This window comes from Myotis daubentonii, chromosome 3 (assembly GCF_963259705.1).
Source record: "Myotis daubentonii chromosome 3, mMyoDau2.1, whole genome shotgun sequence".
In the NCBI taxonomy this organism is placed as follows: Eukaryota; Metazoa; Chordata; class Mammalia; order Chiroptera; family Vespertilionidae; genus Myotis; species Myotis daubentonii.
The window spans coordinates 204,442,707-204,463,294 of NC_081842.1; the positions used below are offsets into that span (position 1 = coordinate 204,442,707).

At 41.6% G+C, this 20,588-nt stretch overlaps 1 protein-coding gene across 1 annotated transcript; it reads right to left on the bottom strand.

The window, feature by feature from the left end:
• Window positions 1-1,611: 1,611 nt before the first annotated feature.
• TMEM50A (transmembrane protein 50A) lies at window positions 1,612-15,736 on the bottom strand. Its single transcript, XM_059690764.1, has 7 exons — window positions 15,577-15,736; window positions 12,674-12,778; window positions 11,844-11,956; window positions 8,596-8,663; window positions 6,126-6,218; window positions 4,365-4,425; window positions 1,612-2,119 (listed from the first exon to the last, which is right to left on the bottom strand). Exons 2-7 carry the CDS (start codon window positions 12,764-12,766, stop codon window positions 2,074-2,076), a joined length of 474 nt encoding a protein of 157 aa, XP_059546747.1. The 5' UTR covers window positions 12,767-12,778; window positions 15,577-15,736; the 3' UTR covers window positions 1,612-2,073.
• Between the last annotated feature and the right edge of the window lie 4,852 nt (window positions 15,737-20,588).

The window sequence follows — 20,588 nt, forward strand, 5'->3', positions numbered from 1 at the left end:
CCTTGACTGGAATCGAACCTGGTACCCTTGAGTCCGCAGGCTGATGCTCTATCCACTGAGCCAAACTGGTTAGGGCTCATAACAATTTTAAATAAATGTTTGGTTTCATTAAAAATGATGCTACCAATATTTTCTTGGATGCAGGCACCTCATTAAGGTTTGGGTTAAATTTCTTGACAATCCATAGATTCTTTTTCATGCTTAATAAAGTATGCTACCCAATTAATTCTTGTCTACACCAGCAGAGCAGATGATAAAAAATAGGGGGAAATGAGCTCACTTAAATTTAATCCTTGCAGACCTTGATTTTATTCCAACAGTTTTCAAGGTACAGTAGTTCTTATTCCCTGAACACATTCTGAATTAACTGTGGGGAAAGACATCATGGTCGAGGTGCACTGCCTCAACATGAAAACACTAGTTCCATCCATGGCCCTGACTGGTTTGGCTCAGTGGATAGAGCATTGGCCTGCGGACTGAAGGGTCCCAGGTTCAATTCCGGTCAAGGACATGTACCTTGGTTGCGGGCACATCCCCAGTAGGGAGTGTGCAGGAGGCAGCTGATCAATGTTTCTATCTCATCGATGTTTCTGGCTCTCTTTCCCTCTCCCTTCCTCTCTGTAAAAAAAAAAAAAACCAAAAAAAAAACAACCAATAAAATATATTTTAAAAAAAACAACAAAAAAACACTAGTTCCATGACCTTGAGGAAATCATTTAAATTTGCATGGTCTGAGTTCTCTCATCTGTGAAAAGAGAAGGTGGACTTCAACCTCTAAGATCCCCTCCAATTCTCACAGCCTATGGATCTGAAACTCACCATGGCTTATTTAAAACATACATACAGGGAGGTAACTGTGGCTGACAAGAAAAGGAGTACCACAGGTTTAAATCATCTGATATTTCGTGTTTAATGAAGGCTAATTGTAGCAAATTTTATAAAATAAAACATTTCAAACTGTAGTTCTGAAGAACATGTACCCATAGTTAGCTAGCTCCTTTAAAAAAAAATCCCACTTGGCTAAAGTGGAGAGCCTGGGAGGGAGGTGGGGGCGGGAGGGAAGGGATAGCAGGTTCCAGAGAGGAAGAGACTATGAGCACTCCGGGTGGTTAACGGCTGTAATTGTAACTTTCCTTCAATGGTAGCTGTGGAGTGACTGTGTGTCCCACCAGAACCATGTGGCACAACTGATCACGGATCAGTGGCTCAGAAGGGACACTTTTTTTTAATATATATTTTTTATTGATTTCAGAGCGGAAGGGAGAGGGAGAGAGAGAGAGAAACATCAATGACGAGAGAGAATCACTGATCGGCTGCCTCCTGCATGCCCCCTACTGGGGGTCAAGCCCATAACCCGGGCATGTGCCCTTGACCAGAATTGAACCCAGGACCCTTCAGTTCATAGGCCGAAGGACTGAGCCAAACCAGCCAGGGCCAGAAGGGACACTTTTGAGGAGCCTGGTGGCTGGATCAGGAGCTGCTCCCGACATGCTCACTCACCCCTTGGGAGACTTTTAATAGCTACTTACTTACACTGAAACATTTTCAGAACTTGGCAAAACTGAATAAACCCAACACAAAGTATAGTGAGAAGGAATTCTGACCACTGAATAGTTTTTAAAAACAAGAAAATGTTTATATTTCACCTAATATTTGACACCTAAGAGCCCACATTTAAATAGACACATCGTATTTTAAGAGCACTTCAATTGCATTTTGGATCTTGGCTATGACAAATACACAGATAAGATGTATCCACAATTTCTTTTCTGATTTATTTTTATTTTTACAATTATACCATGATAAAACTTAACAAAACTTACTCACGTGGAATACTTTTCCTTAACATTTGATGTTAATCAAATGCATACCACAATAGATTTTTGTTGTTATTGTTTAAATAGTGATTTCTCATGATTTTAGTATCACACAAATGTAAGCTGAGACTACACTCAGAAATAAGTTTAGAAAATGCCATTACAAAAGATTGGGAGTTAGTATTAAAAATAAAAACAAACACAACAGAACAAACCCATGCAGGGCTATTGTACAGGAGCAATAAGTCAGATGTTTTCACTGCCATAAGTCTTCAGTGCGGCCAAACTTAAAAACCAGTCCTCTGTGAATAAAACAAGAAGCATCACGTGACTAGTTATGTTTGGGAAAAGAAAAGATATGTGAGACTTAGAATCATGGGAAACTAGCTCCAAAGAATAATTGATGAGCTGTATTAAAAAAACCATGCCCTTTGTCAGAACAGAAGCTGATCACTCTTAAGGCAGTAAATTCTTCACTGTGCTCAGCTGTGCTATTTATCACCAGCATCCCTGCATCCTTAACTATGAGTATTGGGGACATATGTCACTCTTAAAAAGTTAATCAAGGCTTAGTATGTAACCATTGTATGTATGACTTTTATCAAATTCATTCAACAAACCTTATCCCCCTACTGGGGATCAAGCCCACAACCTGAGCATGTGCCCTTGACAGGAATCGAACCCGGGACAGCTTCCGTCCACAGGCTGCCCCTCTATCCACTGAGTCAAACTGGCTAGGAATCAACAAACCTTTTTTGAGTATCAAGGTACTAGGTGCTAAATGCTAGGGCTATAAAGATAAATAAGATATAGTCCTCGCTCTCAAGTTGTTCCTTTTTAAAAAAAATCCTCTGGTGAGGATTTTTTTAGAGTGGAAAGGAAGGAGTGGGTGGGGGAGAAACATCGATGTGAGAGAAACACATTGATTGGTTGCCTCCCGAACGTGCCCCAACCAGAGCAGAGAATCAAACCTACAACCCACGTATGTGCCCTTGACTGGAAATTAAACCAGACTCTTCAGTGCACAGGCCTATGCTCTAACCACTTAGCAACACCAGCCAGGGCAAGCTGCTCACATTCTTGATGATCCAATGTGGTAAGTATTCAGGGAGGAGGGAAGAGGTATATATACCAAATGTTAAGGGAGCACAGAAACATAGAGAATTTATTCTGTCTGAATGTGTTAGAAAAGGATTTAGAGCCTGACCAGTGTGGCTCAGTTGGTTGGAAGGTTAACCTGTGCACTGAAAGGTTGCTGGTTCGATTCCCGATCAGGGAATGTGCCCAAGTTGCGGGCCTCATCCCCAGTAGAGGGTGTGCAGGAGGCAGCTGGTCAATATATCGCTCTCACATCGCTGTTTCTCTCTCTCTCTCTCTCAAAATTAATTTTAAAAAAAAAGAATCATATAAAAAAAAATTCTGATTCTTGATTCTTGTTTAACAGGTCACTCTTCAATATATTTCTCTACTCTTTTAAAAAATTATTTTTATTTATTGATTTGAGAGAGAGAGGAATGGGGGAGGGAGAAGAGAGAGAAGGAAAAAGAGAAACACTGATATGTTGTTCCACTTATTTATGCATTCACTGGTTAATTCTTGTATGTGCCCTGAGCAGGGATCAAACCCGAAACCTTGGCATATCAGGATGATGCTCCTACCAACTGAGCTACCCAGCCAGGATGGTGGTAGCAATTTTAAAAATCAATGTATATTCCAAAGGTTGGCAGTAAACTAACCCATGTATTAAAAATATCTTTCTTGCCCTGGCCGGTGTGGCTCAATTGTTGGGCGCCATCCCTTGCACCAGGAGGTTGCTGGTTCAATTCTTGATCAAGGGCACATGCTCAGGTTGCAGACAGGGTCTCCGATGGGGGCGTGCAGAAGGCAGTAGAAAGAACATCGATGTCTCTCTCTCTCTCTCTCTTTCTCTCTTTTCCCCTCTCTCTAAAAGTCAATAAGTTATTCTTTAAAAAAAAACAACCTTTCTCATTCTTTCTATTTTACTAGAGGCCCGGTACATGAAAATTTGTGCACTTGGGTGTCGGGGGGGGGTGGGCCCTGAGCTGGGGGGGGGCCCTCAGCCTTGCCTGCACTCTCTCGCAGTCTGGGGCCCCTCGGGGGATGTCCACCTGCCGGCTTAGGCCCGCTCTCTGGGGGGGTCAGGCCTAAGTTGGCAGTTAGACATCCCTCTGGCAGCCCAGGAGCCCTTGGGGATGTCCACCTGCCAGCTTAGGCCTGTTCCCCGGCTTATGGCTGAGCAGACCTCCCCCTGTGGTAGCACACTGACCACCAGGGGACAGCTCCTGCATTGATCGTCTGACCCCTGGTGGTCAGTGCATGTCATAGTGACTGGTCGTTCCCAGTTGTTCTGCCTTTAGGGTCAATTTGCATATTACCCTTTTATTATATAGGATGATAATAACATGGAGAGGCACTGAACAGGGGTAAATAAAGCAACTAAATATGTAAATGACATAAAAGAAACTATTATTAAAAAAGCATTTAAAAAAAAAAAAAGATAGGATGAAAAATGCAAAACAAACTTACCCAAAAAAGATGAAGGCATTTTGGAAAAATACAGCAATTCCAGGGTATACTACGGCTTTTTCTGTAAAAATAATAATAATATACTAATGTTAATGTAAAATAATAATAATAATTTTAGAGGTTTATCATCTCAAAACATTTTAGTTTCTGATAATATGATGCATATCAGTTTTCCTAATATAACTGACTTTGATGATAACTATGGTTGGTTTGAGTATTAAATGACATAATACATGACAGAGGCTAGTATTGGTTTAGTAGTTGACAGATCCCTTCGTTCATTTAACAAATACTGATTACATACTATGTTTGACATTGTTTGAGGAACATCCAACCGGCGTGGCTCAGTGGTTGAGTGTTGACCCAGGAACTAAGAGGTCACCACTTTGATTCCTGGTCAGGGCATATGCCTGGGTTATGGGCTCAATCCCCAGTAGGGGGCAGGCAGAAGGCGGCCGATCGATGATTCTCTCTCATCACTGATGTTGCTATTTCTCTCTCCCTTTCCCTTCCTCTCTGAAGTCAATAAAATAAAATAAAAAATAGAATGGCTCATGAAGATCCTGTAGAAAGGCAACTTTATAAAACTATAGATCTGCTACTAATGATTCTCAAAGCATAACCTGGCTCCAAAAACCTTTTGGAAAGAAATCTTAAAATTCTATGATATAAACACATTCCTATATAAAGGAACTCTGTATTAATAGATTATCTGGGAAAGAAGAATTATCAGTAATTTTAAAATCTTCTTTGAGCTCTTTTATAGTCTCAGTTTTATACAATGAGCAAGTATGCAATTCAAATAAAAAAAGTAATTTTTTTTTCTTTCTAATATGATGTTGACAAAGATTTTGTAGCAGCAAGAGAACCATATGTAACATGCAAAAGCAGGCTTCAAAAGTTTATTTATACTATAATTATAACTACATAAACAACAGAAGAGAACAAAGAAAATGTACCAAAATATTTAAGAGCAGTAAGATTATTATAGTTTCTTTTTTTCTATTTTTTCTTTTTTTACATTTTTGGCAACATGATTTTAATAATAAACATATAAACAAAATAAAGATATAAATATTTTAAAATGCCTATCATTCTTATCTGTAAGACTTAAAAAGATTTTAATAAAAATTCAGGAAACTCATGATTTTAGTTTAAGAATCACGTTTTGTTCAAAGAAGGGTTAGATTATATCTCTGCTAGTCCAGTTTCTACAAATCATTAATATTGTATTTTTACTATGATAAACATAGTCAATTTTACTTGGAACATTAAGTGGTTTTGCATATTTTTCTGATATCCCTCAGGCGAAATTGCAGCCAAGAATCTAAGAGCAGGCCTTTATCTGAGCTTGCCTTAAACTGGCCTCATGTAACAGATGCACATGAAATGTTAATTTACTTTGCTATCTAAAAGGAAATGATGTCATTATCAGAAATTTATTAGCTCAATAAATTCTAATTCTAGGATATTAGAGTTTTGCATGGATATTATTCAGCAAATCAAAACCTGCCAAGTAGCTGGAGAACATATATATTCTGCTTTTGAGGTTTTAGGAAGCCGAAGAATAGCAAGCTATGTCCTATTCCTTCCAAGATACTAAAAACATCCAAACAAAACAAAATACTGATAGGGAGAGGGGAGTTCCCAGGCATAAATGTATTGCTAGTAGCTGGCCTAGCTTAATGAAAAAAATAACCAACTTTAATGCTCAATTTCAGTATTCCATTGAAGTAAAATATAAGCTGTGCTCTCTCTTACCTTTAGCAACATAACCACCAAAGAGAATCCACATAGACGCAATCAGAGAGCCAAAGGCCAACATGAAACCAATGAACAGCCAAATGCGAGCACCTTAAAAGAATTAACATTTTACCAGAATTGTTTTTCATATGGCAGCAGTCAATTCAATTAACTTTTCAAAAACTCAAACAGAAAAAATGTGTAGTTATCATTAAAGTCTAAAATAAAAAGACCAGATGTGTTGAGTATCTTTCAACAGTGAAGATGTGGGCCTTTTTCTTGTTGGCTGATCTGTGTATTTTAAGTGCCTATATTTATTTTCCCTAAATATCTACACTAAGAAAAACTGTCCTCAACTGTCCAATAAAAATCTTACAAAATATGTTTCACCGTATTTAGACTCATTTTTCATATATTTTTAGAAATTGTGCTGCAAAATTTAAAGTCCTCCAAGAGAACTTTCAAACAAAAACATAGGTATACTTACAAAAGATTCATATTCAGTGATATCTGAATCTAAACACTATCGTATTTCACTTTCAGGGAAGTTTGGCAGCAAAATAAATACATATTTATTGTGGCTGGCACTTTAGAAAAGCTGCATTAAAATTATGTTAATAGAGGAAGACTTAAATCACATTTAAATAATATTTATGAAGATCTGCTATAAATCATTACACTGCCTAAAATGAACTCCAAGCTGAGTTTATTTAATTAGCATGGCAAATAGAATGCTACATATATATTTCTTATTTAATATACAAACATAAAATAATAGTTATGAAATAAGCTGTTACTCACAGATGTGATATTAAAACACACACACAAAACAAATACAACTGTCTGTGAACCCCCCCCAAAGCTATGCTAACAAATTTTATTTAAAGATACGATGGCCATATTCTTCTAGTCTTAGTTCTAGCTATTATTGTCTTCCTAGAGGCCGGGTGCACAAAATTCGTGCACGGGTAGGGTCCCTAGGCCTGGCCGGCGATCAGGACCTTCCAGCTGCCAGCTGGGGCCTTCCTTCGTTCTGCGCCACCCCCTGGTGGTCAGTGCACGTCATAGTGAGCAATTGAACTCCCGGTCTCCCGGTTGAACTCCCAAGGGGACACTTTGCATATTAGCCTTTTATCTACACTAATAAAAGAGAAACATGCAAATTGGTTTCACTCTGCTACACCCACCAGCCAATCAGGATGAGTATACAAATTAACCCAACAAAGATGGTGGTTAATTTGCATATGCAGGCGCAGAGCAAAAACTGAAGACGACTGAAGCCTCGCTGCTGTGGCCGGAGCAGCTCGAGGCTTGGCTTCTCCGCTGCGGCTGGACCAAAGGCCTGGGTCCCAGGTGCCGGAGGAAAACCAGGGCAGGCAGCCAGGGGAAGGAAGGCCTATTGCGCGAATCTTCATGCAACTGGCCTCTAGTCTATACAGAAGATTATTATCAACACTAACTACTAACATTCACCTATTCCTTTAGTTTATAAAGTTATGGTAGGTACATGTTTCTGGATCTCTTCTACTTAAGTTCATCTACGAAGACAGTGAACGAACCAAAGAGAGATCCATAGCTGACTAGTGGTTTCTCCTATCTATAATAATAAAAGCACAATATGCTAATTAGACCAGACGTCCTTCCTCCTGGATAAAGCCACAACAGGCAGGGGCTGGGGCTAAAGCCCTTGCATGATTTCGTGCATCAGGCCTCTAGTTTCATTATACAAACAACAAAAAACCTTGCAATTTGCCTACATCCAAGTTTATTTCTGTATGGATGTAATACACTCAGTTTACCATTTACATTGCTTAATAAATATTTGTCCCCTCAATTCTTTGAGCAAACTGGACTCTAGAAACTGCCACACATGTCCTGTATCCTGCTTACCTCGGATGCATGGCAATGGAGTCTAGGGGATATGATTTCCTCAGCTCAGGAGGAAGGGCCTGGATGAACCCCCACACTAAAATTCTATTATTATATTCAGTATGCAAGATAAAAAGAAGTTCTGGAGGTTGGCTGCACAACAATGTGAATATACTAACACTACTAACTACATTTAGAAATGGTTAAGATGGCAATTTTTATGTTGTGTATTTTAAAACAAACACTAAAACCTATGATTCTAAACTATTTCAAAATGCTAGTTCAATCAAATAATGTTGGCAAAAAAGAGAAGAAAATTTATATGGGATAGCTGGAAAGTAAGGTAAGTTCTATTTTGCATATACATTCGTTACATACTGTTCTTTATTGTGTACATTTATATCTACATTATTGCACAGTGTTATATATTCAAAACTGCATATTCTGTACTTTAAAGCCAAATCTAACCAAATGCAACTTTTACCTTATGCCTTGGAACCTGTAACTTCTGCTCTAGATACACCTTCATTCTATTCCTGATCTGAAGGAGTTATATATGTTCTCCATATATATTCTTATTTTAAGGATGCATAGTAAGACATTATTTGTACCTATTTACCTGTTTGACCCAGGCAACCTTCACTGTAACTATCTCCTCGGACTTGTCCATTTGATACTGCATTAATCCTGTACAAATAAAACCAAGAAATCAGGGTTTCCGATGCCAAGAGGAGACTATCCATGACATCAGATTATCAGATACAATAAGCTAGAGTTCCTCAAATTTAAGCTTAGGCCTCATGAGTCTAGAGCAGGGGTGGGCAAACTTTTTGACTCAAGGGCCACAATGGGTTCTTAAACTGGACCGGAGGGCCGGAACAAAAGCATGGATGGAGTGTTTGTGTGAACTAATACAAATTCAAAGTAAACATCATTACATAAAAGGGTACGGTCTTTTTTATTTTTTTTTTAGTTTTATTCATTTCAAACGGGCCGGATCCGGCCCGCGGGCCGTAGTTTGCCCACGGCTGGTCTAGAGTAATGGGTTCATATGATCTTAAGCAAGTCCCTTCAACCAGATATGCTCTAAAGCAGCAGTTATAGTCACAAGACTGGCAGAATCAGCCATCACCTGGGAACACATTAGAAAGAAAATTCCCAGCCCCATCGAAACTTATGAAGCAAAACTCTGGGTATGCAGCTTAGCAATCTGAGTTTTAACAGGTCCTTTAGATGATTCTGATGCTTTTTAAAATGTGAGAGTGAAATTCTCAAAATAGTCAAGTATACCTCAATAAAAAATTTTTATCTTGCTAAGACTAGAATAATCTTTAGCTTGGTCTCATCTAGTTTTCCATTTGTACATATCGGACATACTCAAAACAAAGAGAATCAAGGGGTAAAATCTTTTTTTCACTTCCTGATAGGTTTTCCAAACATAAAAAGTCTCACTGACTTTCATAGAGTACAACTCTAGACTGAGATAGCCTTGCCTTCGTTAGAAGTATCCTTTAAAAAATGTTTAAATGTCATGGGAAGCCCTAACCGGTTTGGCTCAGTGGATAGAGCGTCAGCCTGCAGACTGAAAGGTCCCAGGTTCGATTCTGGTCAAGGGCATGTACCTTGGTTGCGGGCACATCCCCAGTAGGGAGTGTGCAGGAGGCAGCTGATTGATGTTTCTCTCTCATCAATGTTTCTAACTCTCTATCCCTCTCCCTTCCTCTCTGTAAAAAATCAATAAAATATATTTAAAAAATAAATAAATAAATAAATGTCATGGGAAAATGTTCACAATATATCAAGTTAAACATTATATACATTTAGCACACACACATATACCACTAGAATATAAGCTTCATGAAGGCAGGAGCTCTATCTTGTTTCCCATTTTTATTTTCAGTGTCTAGCACAGGGCTTAACACATGGTAGGTGCTCAATAAATGTACTGAATATTTGAACCCTAATTTTTTTCTCAATAATATAGTCTTAATTTATTCATTCAAATCTAAATTTTAGTTTGTTTGTTTTTGTTAATTCTCATTTGAGGATACTTTTCCATTGATTTTGAGAGAGAGTGGAAGGGAAAGAGAGAGACAGAGGCAGAGAAACATTGACGTGAGAGAGACATATCGATTGGTTGCCTCCCACAAGGGCCCTGACCAGGGCCGGGGATCGAGCCTGCAATCGAGGTATGTGCCCTTCATAGGAATCGAACCAGGAACCCTCCAGTCTTTGGGCTGACACTCTAACCACTGAGAAGGACTCAAATCTAAGTTTTAGAATGATCAAAATACTCATAATTATTTTCAATGACATTAACTAAATTACTTGGTACATAAAATAGATATATTTTTTAATATATTTTTATTGATTTCAGAGAGGAAGGATGAGGGAGAGAGAGATAGAAACATCAATGAGAATTATTGATCGGCTGCCTCCTGCATGCCCCCTACTGGGAATCAAGTCAGCAACCCAGGCATGTGCCCTGACCAGGAATCAAACCTGCGACCTCCTGGTTCACAGGTTGATGCTCAACCACTGAGCCACACAGGCCAGGAAAATAGATATATTTTAAAACAAGCTTCATATTTTTAAAAATATAGATGTTCCTGCGTTAGTGGTTCTTAGCTCTTGTTTTTCCTTGCTAAGACATTTGAATAAAATTCACAATTTTCTATTAGATAGCCATGACCCCGTCTTGTCAGTCTTAACTATTCAGCACATTCTCAAACAATCTCTATTTGTTCTCTGATATTACTAGTTTTATATGTAATCTCAAACTTACAGAAAAGTTACAAGTACTTTAAATTTTTGACCCTGAGTATTTTAAAGTTGTCAACGTGATGACCCACAATCCCAGGAACTGTACTTCCTACAAACAAGGCATACAATTATATGTATTTCCCACAAACAAGACAGTTCTAAAGAACCACAATACAACCATCAAAAGCAGGAAATGAACAATGATTCATTACCATTTAATCTTCAGACCTCATTCAAGTTTCCCAACTGTCCCAATAATGCTCCCCCCCCCCCCCAATAATGCTCTTAATAGCAAAAGAATCCTGCCCAGAACCATGAGGTATATTTATTCTAATGTCTCTCTAGTCTCCTCAGTCTGGAACAGTCTTCAGTCTTCTTTAGCTTTTATTACCTTAGCCCTTCACTCCAATCTTACTGATCTCCATGCCATAGAGTCCTGGTACTTGCTGCTGTCTGAAATGATCCTCTCTTATAGTATATCCTCAGGATAAGTTCCTTCATTTCTACAAGTCTTTGCTCAAAAACCACCTTCTTAGTGAGGCATTCCTTGACTTGGTATGAAATCTCTACACGCTCTGTTGACATTTCATATCTCCCTTCTCTGCTTTTTCTCGCTAGTGCTTACCGTTATCTAACATGCTATGTATTTAATTTATTTCCTCTTTTGTTACTATCTGCCTCATTCATTAGAGTATGAATTCCAAAAAGGCAAGGATTTTCCTGATTTATTCACTACTCTATTTCCTGTTTCCACAGCAGAGTCTGGGACTATAAAACCTTAATAAGTATTTGGTAGATGAATAAACAAACCCTTAGACAAAGTACTACATGGTTTCTGACCTAAAAGTAATGTTATAAACATTGATAGAATAGAAACAGGACAGCTGAGAGAAGCTGGGAGATAGAAGTGGAAGAGGAGAGGTAAAAGGAAGAATAGAAAAGAGCGTTGTGGCTTTTCTTTATAAGTCCTCTATTGTTTGACTTTTAAACGATGCCCAACCTGTTCATTTCACATTTCAAAAATTTAAATCTACTCAACTATGTGTAAAACATTTTTATTTTGTGACAACCTATGTAATTAGTGTCACTGACAATGACACTTACATTAGGAAGGCGATGGTTGCTATAACGCCACAGGCATGGTATGAATGGTTGAAGTCTTCCATAGTGGGGTAAATGACAGCTGCATCTATGATAATCCACCAGCCTGTAAAAAACTAAAACAAACAAAAAAGGTGATTATCAAGGAGAAATTTCATATATAACTGGCGCAAAAGAAAGCAAGGTATTAAAGTGAAGGAGTCCCTTCAATGAATTTCCAATTTTTCTTAAATGTTCCAGCAATTTCTTACATGTACTGGCACATGGTTTAATATCTAATTAAATATTAGATACCCTTAAATCTGACAGCAATGAATAAACATAAACTTTTCTAAGTCTACTTTAGTCAATATTTATATTTTCATAATAAAGCCTATAATCTTACTTTGTGAACTAGAAATCAGTTACAATATCTCAAGGAGGAGAAAGAAATAAAATGATTCAGATTCCAACTGACAAAAGGAATGGCCTGCTGCTGATATAAGCCTCCAGAAAGATATACGTATTGAAAAATAAAACAAAACTTCAAAGTAATATGGAGAATAATTATTGTTGATAGAATTTTAGCTATTCTCTTGACACTGTGAATAAGTAATGGCTGCAGTTTTGCTTTTCCTTTTGATTAATTACAGTGCAGTCTGCAGATGGTTTCAGGTAGGATGCTAAAGTCAATTTAACACCACAAGATAATTTATTTTACTTTAATCTGGTTCTGGATATTATCAAGGGCAAATATATAATGAAAACCATTAATTTAAAACAGCATACAGAATTTAAAACATAAAAACAAACACACCAAAATAGTGACGACCCAAATTATCAGTGACACTTACTAGAACACCAGCAGCAATGGAAGCAATAGTATTGCGTTTTTCCCCCCAATCAATGCATTCTGAGCATCTCAAGCCTTCTAGAAATCCAGACATTTTTTCAGGTCACTTTAAAAAAAACAAAGAAGGACAATTAAATAAAGCGCTTCTATTTACTTGTTTCAAACCTGACTTATGTTCTTAGAAAATAATCAATAGCTCAGAAATAACTTAATAAAAGTGAAGTTACAAATATAGTTGATACCTGAACGCAAGAGGGTTTAGGGGAACCCAACACTCACGCAGTGAAAAATCTGAGGATAACTTTTTGACTCCTCAAAAACTTAACTAATGCCGAAACCGGTTTGGCTCAGCGGATAGAGCGTCGGCCTGCAGACTGAAAGGTCCCAGGTTCGATTCCGGTCAAGGGCATGTGCCTGGGTTGCGGGCATATCCTCAGTGGGGGATGTGCAGGGGGCAGCTGATCGATGTTTCTCTCTCATCGATGTTTCTAACTCTCTATCTCTCTCCCTTCCTCTCTGTAAAAAATCAATAAAATATATATATATATAAAAAACTTAACTACAGTCCCCCAGTAAGCGAGGGGGGGGGGGGGGAGGAGCAAGATTGGTTCCAGGATCTCCAAAGATAATCAAAAACCAAGGATGCTCAAGTCCCTTATATAAAACTAGAGGCCTGATGCATGAAATTCGTGCAAGAGTAGGCCTTCCTCCCCCGGCTGCGGGCACCCAGGACCCTGGCTTCCCTCGCAGCCTGGGCTTTGTTGGTAAGGACATACAGAAGGACATCGGGTCTGATCAGCATACTACGCTTTCATTATTATAGATAGTGTAGAACAATGCATACAGTAGGTCCTCTACATCTGTGGATTCCTGGGATGGGAAACCCCAGGATGCCGAGGTCTGTATACTTATTGAAAAAAATCCGCCTATAAGTGGACCTGCACAGTTCAAACCATGTTACGTATGCAAAGTTCAACTGTACTGTAGTTTGGCTACATACGCTTCTTCAGAACATTCAATTTAAGTTTTGATAAACTTCCACATTATAACTTTGGAAAATAAAATTTGGATTCATTTATTTTCCCTTTTTTTCTATTTAGTATTTTTCTTAATTTAAAAGATGGCTTTGGCTTGCATTTATAAAATAAATAAGTCCTGAGGAGGGATATAATATACAGTGAATAATACTGCATTGTATTATTTGAAAGTTGCTAAGAGAGTAGATTTTGAAAGTTCTCATCACAAGAAAAATTTTGTAACTATGTGGTGATGGATGTTAATTAGACTTATTGTGGTGTTCATTTTGCAATATATAAGCATACCCAACCATTATATTGTACACCATTATGTTGTATACCACTATTTTGTATACCATAAACTAATGTTACATTTCAATTATACCTCAATAAAAAAATCTTTTTGGGACCTGGCTGGTTTGGCTCCATGGATAGAGCGTCGGCCTGCGGACTGAGAGGCCCCAGGTTCGATTCCAGTCAAGGGCATGTGTCTTGGTTGCGGGCACATCCCAAGTGGGGAGTGTGCAGGAGGCAGCTGGTTGATGTTTCTCTCTCATCGATGTTTCTAACTCTCTATCCCTCTCCCATCCTCTCTGTAAAAAATCAATAAAATATTTTTTAAAAAATCTTTTTGGTATATTTAAGTAATCTGAACAAAGGTAGATAGCCGAGTATTTAAAATTTTTATAATTATTAATTTTAATTCTAACCTAAGTTATCACATGATTTTGATATGTACAGTCCAGGAACACTAACATAGTGGAGAGAGAAATGATAAACTTTGGCTTCGAGTTAAAGCATGCAGTCAGATGAAAAATATTTCTCTTAGGAATTTATACATTTTATTTAAAATGTGTTTCTTCACATTCAGATTAAGAAATTAAACACTGCACTGCAGGTCTTCTACTCATATCACTTCATTATTTTTTCCTTCTCCAAGCCTGGCTTTTGGTGTAATTTCTACAAAAAGAACACCCATTTCATTTTGATATCTCCATCTCTGATTCTAACAGCTATTTTCCAGCCAAAAGAAAGGACAACATTGAAATTAATATTCGGACGTAAAAATCCACTGCTAAATTACCATAGTTGACCAGGTTACATAAAACATTCCTCCGAGCCCTGGCCGGTTTTGCTCAGTGGATAGAGCGCCGGCCTGCGGACTGAAGGGTCTCGGGTTCGACTCCGGTCAAGGGCATGTGCCTTGGTTGCGGGCACATCCCCCGTGGGGAGTGTGCAGGAGGCAGCTGATGGATGTTTCTAACTCTCTATCCCTCTCCCTTCCTCTCTGTAAAAAATCAATAAAATATATTTTTAAAAAACCTGATGTCCTAATAGAGAGCAATGAATCCAACTGCACGGTCCCCCACTTAAAATTAAATATTAAAAACTGCGATATGACCAGGGCTAATAAGCCTTTAATTTTGAAAATTCACTCGTTTTACTCTTCCCCGGGAGGAACAGCACGCCTCGTATGTTTACTTTCGGTTCTTCCCGGCGACCCCGCCTCGAAGCCCTTCTCCTGCCCAACTCCGCCCACAGACGCGGGGGTTCGGGTGCGGGGTGTGGACCGGGACGGTCTGGAGACCGGTCCGGCTCGCCGGGTGAGCCCGCCGAGCCTCAGTTTCTCCAGCTCTCCCGTAGGGTAGGCGAGGCGCTTTCCAGGGGTCCTGGGAGTCCTGGGAAGGGCGCGGCCCGGCTGCCCTCCCCCGCCACCGCCGCCGGTCCGGTCCGAAGTCGGTAGCCCCGAAGGTCCAGCCAGGCACAGCCCGTCTGTAGCTCCCAGAGTGGGAGACAACGACTCAGCATCCGCCGGGCACCGAGTCCGGGTCCGAGCACTATCCTGCCGCGGCGATGCCTTCCTCCCCCGCTCCCACCTGGCACTTACGTCCAGCCCCGCCCGTGCCGTCGGTCCGGAGCCCGGTGTCGTGCCACACGGGGCCGCCTCGCGCTCCCGGTTTCAGCCAGAAAAACAAAACCACCACAGGCCGCCGAATACCCGGATGGAGCAGCGCCACCCCGGTCTGGGACGCGCATGCGGAGACGGGGGCAGAGGGCGGGGCGGGAGGAGGGGGGGCGGGGCTAGGGTCGGAGTCACGCCCGCGACGCCGACGTCTCTGCGCATGCTCCGCGCCGGCAGCGGCCAGGCGGGGCTCTCGGCCAGGCGGGGCTCTCCGCCCGGCGCTGCTCTCTTGGACGTCGGAAGTAGTAGTCCTTAGGGTTCACCTTTCAGCGGCGGGTGCGAGAAGTGACTCTTTGCACTGAGGCTTCCAAAGGGAGGCCGCTGTTGAGCCTTTGTGCCCGTCTGGAGTGCGGCGGTAAATTTTCTAGGGCTGTGCCAGCCCCCCAGTAAAAATGAATCAATAGTACAGAAAGTTCCCATATTACCTCCCCCCACAGCTTCCCTACCACAGTATTAACATTTTGCATTTTTTGTGGTTCATTTCTTACAAATAGTGAACTAACATTGATACTGTATTTTCTCTCACCATCTGTCTCTCCTATTGATACATTGTTATTAACTAAAGTCAATAGTTTACTCAGATTTCCTTAGTTTTTACTTGATGCCCTTTTTTTCTGTTCCAAAATCCCATCCAGAATATCATGTTACATTTAGTTATTATGTCTCCTTACTTTTCTCTTGTACCAAAAAATGTCTGTGTGTGTGTGCATGTATTTGTTGTTGTTGTTTGTTTGTTTTTAAGTTTTATTGGGGGGAAAAGAAATGTGGTCTTCAGAATTTTCAGTGAAAATAATACTTTGTCCATACCAAGATACTCCACAGTAACAACCTGTTTACAGCCATAATGAGTGACTAAATTGTGTTTATGATGACCGGCTGGCCTGGCTCAGTGGTTGAGCGTTGTTGACCTATGAACCAGTTAGAAGTCATGGTTCAATTCTGGTCAGGGTAGCCTGATCCCCAATAGGGGGCGTGCAGGAGGCAGCAGGTCAATGATTCTCTCTCATCACTGATGCTTCTCTCCCTCTCCCTTTCTCTCTGAAATCAATAAAAATATATTTAAAAAATAAAAAAATCATGTTTATGATTTTCTTAAGCAATTGAGCTTACATTTTGATCATATATCTATTAAGAATTGTGCAAGGAAATCTCATGTTCATTTTTCATATTCTGTTTGGCAAACAAACCTTGACAAACTGAGCAATAACAAAAGAAAAATATAACCCTGGGATGCATTTGTAATCAATGCAGAGCTGTGGCATCAACTTTCAGAAGAGCATTCAAACACTGCCACACACTGGCCGTCTGTGTGTCCTGCAGTTGAGTGACTGCGTCGTTCCTTGGTCTCAATGGAAAAATGAATCACAAGCACTGTTCACAAAACTGTTAATTCTTCACATGCACCAAGTGGTCTTCAAAAAGAGAAGTATAAAAATCTTAAGACTCTAATGGTATATTCTCATTAGATTCCATGAAGCACATGACTGTAGTTGTAACAAGGCAGTCTCTATGAGCACAGTTTCCTGTTAAAAAAAAAACAGAGACCCTACCAGAAAGATATATATCTACACTAATAAAAGAGAAACATGGTAATTGGCGTACGACCACTACCCTTTTCATTGGCTAATCAGCGAGATATGCAAATTAACTGTCAGCCAAGATGGCAGCTGGCAGCCAGGCAGCTTGGAACTAACATGAGGCTTGCTTGCCTCAGTGACGGAGGATCGTTGGAGGAAACCAACGGTTCAGCCTCTGAGCGGGCTGTTTAAGAAACATTGTAACAAATACCACCGGACTTCAGCCAGCAGATTCGCAACATTGTAAGCAAAGGCCAGAAACCTACTTTCAGCCGCCGAGGCCTAAGAGCTGGAGCCAAGCCTCAAGGTAAAGCTGGCCCAGAATTAAAAAAAGAAAAAAAGGAGCAGTTGGGAACTTCAGTCACTCCCAGCCTGAAAACAGCCCTCAGCCCCTCACCCAGACTGGCCAGGCACCCCAGTGGGGACCCCCACCCTGATCCAGGACACCCTTCAGGGCAAACCAGCCGGCCCCACCCATGCACCAGGCCTCTACCCTATATAGTAAAAGGGTAATATGCCTCCTGGCACCGGGATCAGCGTGACAGGGGGCAGCGCCCAAACCCCCTGATCGCCCTACGGCTCTGTGTGTGACAGGGGGTGGGACCCCAACCCCCTGAGAAGCCCTGCTCTGTGCCTGATAGGGGGGAGCTCCCCACCCCCCACCCCATCGGCCCTGCCCTGAGTGAGAGTGTGGCGGCGCCCCAACCCCGTTCGGCCCTGCTCTGTGGATGATAGAGGGCGGTGCCCCAACCCCCTGATGGGCCCTGCTCTGTGTGTGACAGGGGCAGCGCCCCAACCCCCTGATTGGCCCTGCTCTGTGCGTGGCAGGGTGTGGCGCCGCAACCTCCCAATCGACCCTGCCTTGAGTGTGACAGGGGACAGTGCCCCAACCCCCCAATCGGCCCTACCCTGAGCGTGACTGAGGGTGGCATTGCAACCTCCCGATCCGCCCTGCTCTGTGCATGACGGGGCGGCGCCTCAACTCCCCAATCGGCGCTGCTCTGAGCCCGACCAGGGGCTGCACCTAGGGATTGGGCCTGCCCTCTGCCACCCAGGAGCAGGCCTAAGACAGCCAGCAGGTCGTTATCTCCCGAGGGGTCCCAGACTGTGAGAGGGCACAGGCCAGGCTGAGGGACCCCCCCTTCCCTCCGAGTGCACAAATTTTTGTGCACCGGGCCTCTAGTGTGTATGTGTATGTGTATATATATATATATATATATATATATATATATATATATATATATAATTTAAACTTATGTGTTTGAATTTTTCATTTTACAAATTTCATAAAATCCTCTCTTTACTGGTCCTAATTTTATGTGATACTACATAGACCAAGTTCTTTAAAAGTAGTATTTGTCTCTTCTAAAGCCAGTGTAATATCCAAATGCCTATGATCTATTCCAAGGTAGAAATCATGTTGTGATTTTCCTGGGAGGAAGAAGAAGAAGGAGGAGGAGGAGGAGGAGGAGGAGCTTTTGAGGGAAATGCTTGCTGAATGGATAATCAAGCATAGTTCCAAACGGTGAACATTTCTAGAGAACTAATATGAGATCCTTAAAGAAGTTACCATTTACTCTAGTTTCCCTCTTTTCTGAAAATAATATGTAAATGAACAAATTTCAAGCTAATTGTCAGTTTTACATCCTTCTTTATTCAGCAACAACATCCTCAAGAGAAATAAAGGCAGCTGCTATGACAACATATCACAGACTGGGTGGCTTCTCACAAGAGAAATTTATTTCTCACAGTTCTTTTTTTAAAAAAATGTATTTTTATTGATTTCAGAGAGGAAGGGAAAGGGAGAGAGAGACAGGAACATCAATGACGAGAGAATCATTGATTGGCTGCCTCCTGCACGCCCCACACTGGGGATTGAGCCCACAACCTGGGCATGTGCCCTGACCAATAATCAAACTGTGACCTCCTGGATCATAGGTTGACACTCAACCACCGAGCCACGCCAGCCAGGCACATTGCTCACAGTTCTGAAGGCTCGAAGTTCAAGAACAGGGTGCCAGTGTGGGCAGGTTCTAGTTAAGGCCTTCTTCCAGGTGGCAGATGGTAGCCTTCTTGTGTCCTCCCATGGTGGAAGGGGTGAAGGTGCTACCGGTGGAAGTAGAGTTCTTAGGGTGCCACCAGGAAACAAATTTCCAGAGACCCCCCAGGATGGTGTGTCCCAACACCTCCACAGTCTCTAGTATGGGAAACCGGAAGCCTGTCTGTTAGGCTGAAGCTCCAGAATTAGTAAATATATATTTTTTCTCTTCCTGTCTAGCTATTGGAAAAGCTAACAGAAGACGGAACTAAAGATGCCAATGAAGAGTCTTCCCAGTGCTTCCGTCTGCTGTTTATCCAGTGCCCGAGGGTGGTGGCCTGCCAAGAGCGGTCTTTTTGATGGTTACTGCCCCGAGGAGCCCAGGAGGGCCAGCTCCCTAGGTCAGCCGAGTGATCAAGGGGCACCCCCTCCCCCCCCACTGTGGATGGCAGACTCCCGCTGGTTTTAGGGAGGCAGCTGGAAAGTAACACTGTGATGGGTTCAGTACTCTTAGCACCCGGAATTTTTCTAGTCACCTTCTTTCAGGCACATATTTGACTGTTACCATGAACTCTCTACAGAGGCTCCTACCACCCTTTTCTTGTTCATAACCAAGAGCTCAACATTGCATTGTCTTGTACACATAGTTCCACATTATTTCCCCTAACACACCGTGTTTGCACTGTCAAGTCTGAAACGCAAACATCCCTGGTGGTAGGCACTGTCTTCACTTTCCCGTGCTTGTGACGGCACTTAGGACGCTCCCTCGGAGACGTGGCGTGAATCTGTGGACAGTGCCAAGCAAGAGGCATCACGGGGCGGGGGGCGGACTCTATCGCACGTTTGGGGGTGGGGTGTGGGGGTGTGTGTGTGTGGGGGGTGTGTGTGTGGGGGGGTGTGTGTGCACAAGAGAGAAGTGAGCTTGTATCTCCCTCCAAAGAAACTGGCTTTTGTAAAAATGCCACCCTTGACTTGCAAAGCTCATAGAACAACTAACTCTCCCTACAGTTGTGATCGGTTCTCAATGAAAAGCTATTTCAAGACAAGCGTCATTAAGGAAAAGTATGTTTGGAACGTGTCCTATTTATAAATCCTTGGATAGGAAATAGTCATGGCTGGTTAACCCCCCACACCAAGCACAGTGCCCTGGGGATGACATCCCAGCCCGCACTCTGACCTCCTTGTTAAAGGTCAGCCATGGTGTCTGGGCGTCCGTCTCCACCTCTCTTACATCTTCCAGCAAAATCACGTTAGCGCCGACTGTGTAGGGAACCTGTGAGTCCCCGACGCGGTCGCCCTCCCGTCGCCGGTCGGGAGGAAGG

Coding starts and splice junctions, on each gene's coding strand:
- TMEM50A (XM_059690764.1), bottom strand. CDS start 12,766: ATGTCTGGATTTCTAGAAGGCTTGAGATGCTCAGAATGCATTGATTGG. Junction 8,664..11,843: donor GCAACCATCGCCTTCCTAAT/GTAAGTGTCATT, acceptor TTATTTGTACAG/GATTAATGCAGTATCAAATG. Junction 4,426..6,125: donor TGGTGGTTATGTTGCTAAAG/GTAAGAGAGAGC, acceptor TTATTTTTACAG/AAAAAGCCGTAGTATACCCT.